At 49.9% G+C, this 3,072-nt stretch overlaps 1 protein-coding gene across 5 annotated transcripts in view; it reads left to right on the top strand.

Annotated features, from left to right (window-relative positions):
• Positions 1 to 2,572: 2,572 nt before the first annotated feature.
• The window catches only part of MOV10 (Mov10 RISC complex RNA helicase), a 22,973-nt gene continuing 22,473 nt past the window's right edge, over positions 2,573 to 3,072 (top strand). For 2 of the 5 annotated variants that reach the window (XM_029946303.1, XM_029946302.1), the window contains exon 1: positions 2,864 to 2,952. Coding sequence is in view for 2 of the 5 variants with exons in the window: in XM_029946300.1 (XP_029802160.1) it covers positions 2,577 to 2,626; positions 2,764 to 2,952 (239 nt within the window). In the remaining 3 variants the exon portion in view is untranslated. Of the gene's footprint in view, positions 2,627 to 2,728; positions 2,953 to 3,072 lie in introns of those variants that run through there. The other 3 variants (XM_029946301.1, XM_029946300.1, XM_029946304.1) reach the window with 3 other exon arrangements.

Genomic DNA, 3,072 nt, shown 5'->3' with positions numbered 1-3,072 from the left:
ACAGAATCCAAAGCAGGCTTCAGGCTCTGAGCTGTCAGCACAGATCCCGACGTGGGGTTCAAACCCACACACCATGAGATCATGACCTGAGCCGAAATTGGACGCTGAGCCATCCAGGCACCCCACGTGTTTCTACTTAAAATCACCTCATTTAATATACACTTTATTCGTTAACATTAAACTTCCAGCCAAGAGCACTATAGCTCATGCCCGAACGAAGCTTTTCTAACGGGAATATTCTGAGGCACAGCACAGCATTGTACTTAGGAACACTAGATAGCACTTAGCACTACACAGGTGTGGGAGCGATTTTAAGCAGTGAAATCAACAAAAACCAAAAATGCAAAAAATGTGACCACAATATGGACCACAGATAGGATGCCTGTTGATAATATGAGCTGAGACAAGAAGGCAGAACATGGCCTTGCTCCACTGCAGCTGGGAACGCGCACACTGGGCAACTCAAAATTTTTTTTAGATGTTCTGCATGGTTCCGTGAATGACTACAAGGTACCACAAGGATTGACTTGGGGGTTAGAAGTAAATTTAAGGGACTAGATGAATTTGCAAATACACAACCTGCAAAAATAATGAGGATCAGCTGTACCTGCCACAGCCTCTAACCAGTTTCAGCATTCAGTGTAACGGCTGTTTCTAGTTGTTTAAGGGCTACCGTCTAGTTGGAGCACATGAACTTAGCATTCAAATGTTTAACTGCAAAACCCAAGTAACTATGAAGTAGTTGGGAAGTAGTGAAGAAAATGCAGAGCTTTTAATATTCTCCAAAGTTCTCTTGGGAGGCTATAGGTTTATTTTAGTAACAACATTGGCCAAAGTTAACTTTTAGATAGCCTTCAGTGTTATTTGGACCTGTACTAAAATCAACCACTTTAAAGTCTGATTCTTAAAACTGCAGATGGTTTCAAGGAAAGTTTCAAGAAGTGAGACCTGAGCTGGATGTGAAAGATGGGAAGGAAGACCATTCTAGACATCTAGACAGCAATATGTGCTAACAACTACCACTCCATATTAAGTGTATTTTTCTAGATGTAACTGGTTTAGAGAGGTTCCCTTGTAACCAAGGCCATGTAGCATTTTTACTCGAGTTGATACTATACTACAGCTGTTGGCATGTTTTGTTAACATCTAGGAGACAGACCTACGGTTTGGGGGTTGGGGACCGTGTGCTGAGAGCCGTGGTGGTTAGATACCCAGGAATAATGGGGATTTAGATTCACTCCTCAGCGCGGAACCATTCAGTGTGGGTGTGGTGGACGGTAGGCTTTGAAACGGTAAGTAACAAGGTGATTTTAAGAGGTTCACTCTTTCCTGCTCTCAGACCTCACCAAGTTAATTCTGGAGAAAAAAGGGTGAAATTGGCGATTGTCCTAGTGTTTCCCTCTACTTTGCACAATTTCTAAGACATAAATTCTAAGACCATTTCCCCTGCCCGGTTTTCCTCTTCCTCTAGCTTTGGTTCCCACTGACTTTGCATTTCCTGTTGCTAAAATCTGTGATTCCTGGCGTTAGTTGGTTATTGGCCTGGGGGAAGGTTCAAGAGTAGCCCAGCTGGAGCGTGACCTGGGTTCTGGACTTGCCTCACACAAGTTAGGATGAATGCGTGGCCTCCTACGGGGAGTTCCTTCGTAGAACAACACTATCTTTGATATTTTTGGAACTCTGTTATATTTGTTTAGATAATTTTTTGTATAACTTTTCTTCTCTTTACCCCATCCTCGTTGGTGTGCTTTTTGTTATCAGGGAGCATAAGTAGATGCAGAGTCTTGTTTTATGTTGGTTGTGGGAGCCCCACCCCCTTTAGTTTGCCTTAATTGTCTTCTGAAGCACGCTGGTCTTTTACTTCTTTTCTTGGTACTGATGCTGTAGCTATTAACCGTTTATTGCGTCAGAGACCAGTCTCTTGCTTTCAGGTTGATATTTTGACGACTGGGGCAACCCTTGCTTATACACTAGTAACAATTAAAGAGCAATACAGACTGGAATGCAATTAAGTGCCCAAATATGTGTGGCTCAAGGGCAGGGATCACCAGCCTTTCCCCTAAAACGAAACCTGTGTGGCTGAGAAAAGTAATAACTGTTCCGTGCTGGCGGAGCCCCTTGTCCCTCCCTCCCACACGTACACACCTTTATCTCAGAGACACTGGTTCTTCCCCCACCCGCCTCCCCCGAACTTCTTTGGCTCTTCTGCCTTCCTCCCTGCGTCTGAAAGCTCGAGGAGGGAGAATGGGGGAGGGGGGCGTGCCACTCGCTTCCGTACTGGTTTCTGTCCCTAGCAGTCTGGGGGAGGTGCTGGATGAGCTGCCCCAGTCCAGCTGCAGCCAACCCAGGTCCCAGTCCCTGCCCTTTGCTCTCCTGCTTTTCAATAAGTCTCAAGGCCCTGGGGGGGATGGGGGTGGGCGTGGGAGTAGCCCTCGCTGTGGCTCGGAAGTCTCCCACGGCTGCTCTGGGGGCCCCAGGCGGTAGCCACGTTCAGATTCTGGCTCGTAGCCAGGGGAGGGAGCTTGGGGTAAGGGGAGGGCCCTGAGGGAGGGGTCAGACTCCTTAGGAAAGAGTTAATGGGAGGAGGGGGAGGGGATTGGACGGAGAGACCGAAGGGAAGACTCAGGTAGGAAAAGAACCGAAGAGGGAAGCCTGGTGGGGAGAGGGGAGCCTGCAAGATCAGGGGGTCAGAGTTAGAGGGCTTCCCCCTGCTGCACCCTCATCCTAGGGCCGCCAACTTACATCCGCGGCGGCGACTTTCAGTTTCATTTCCACGGACCCTCCTGCCTGGGCCGCAGCCGCCGCCGCCGCCGCGATGCCCAGTAAGTTCAGCTGCCGGCAGCTCCGGGAGACGGGCCAGTGCTTCGAGAGTTTCCTGGTCGTTCGGGGACTGGACATGGAGACAGATCGCGAGCGGCTGCGTACCGTTTATAACTGGGATTTCAAGATCAGGTACGGGCCGGCCCAGTCCCCGGGCCAGATTCGCGGGCCCAGCTCGCCGCCACGACCCCCCGCCGTGGGGCCACCCTTCCCGCCCCGGGGCGCGGAGGAACGCAGCCCGCCCAGTGGCGC

Source organism: Suricata suricatta, chromosome 8 (assembly GCF_006229205.1).
Source record: "Suricata suricatta isolate VVHF042 chromosome 8, meerkat_22Aug2017_6uvM2_HiC, whole genome shotgun sequence".
In the NCBI taxonomy this organism is placed as follows: domain Eukaryota; kingdom Metazoa; phylum Chordata; class Mammalia; order Carnivora; family Herpestidae; genus Suricata; species Suricata suricatta.
This window is presented reverse-complemented; position numbering and strand designations above follow the sequence as displayed.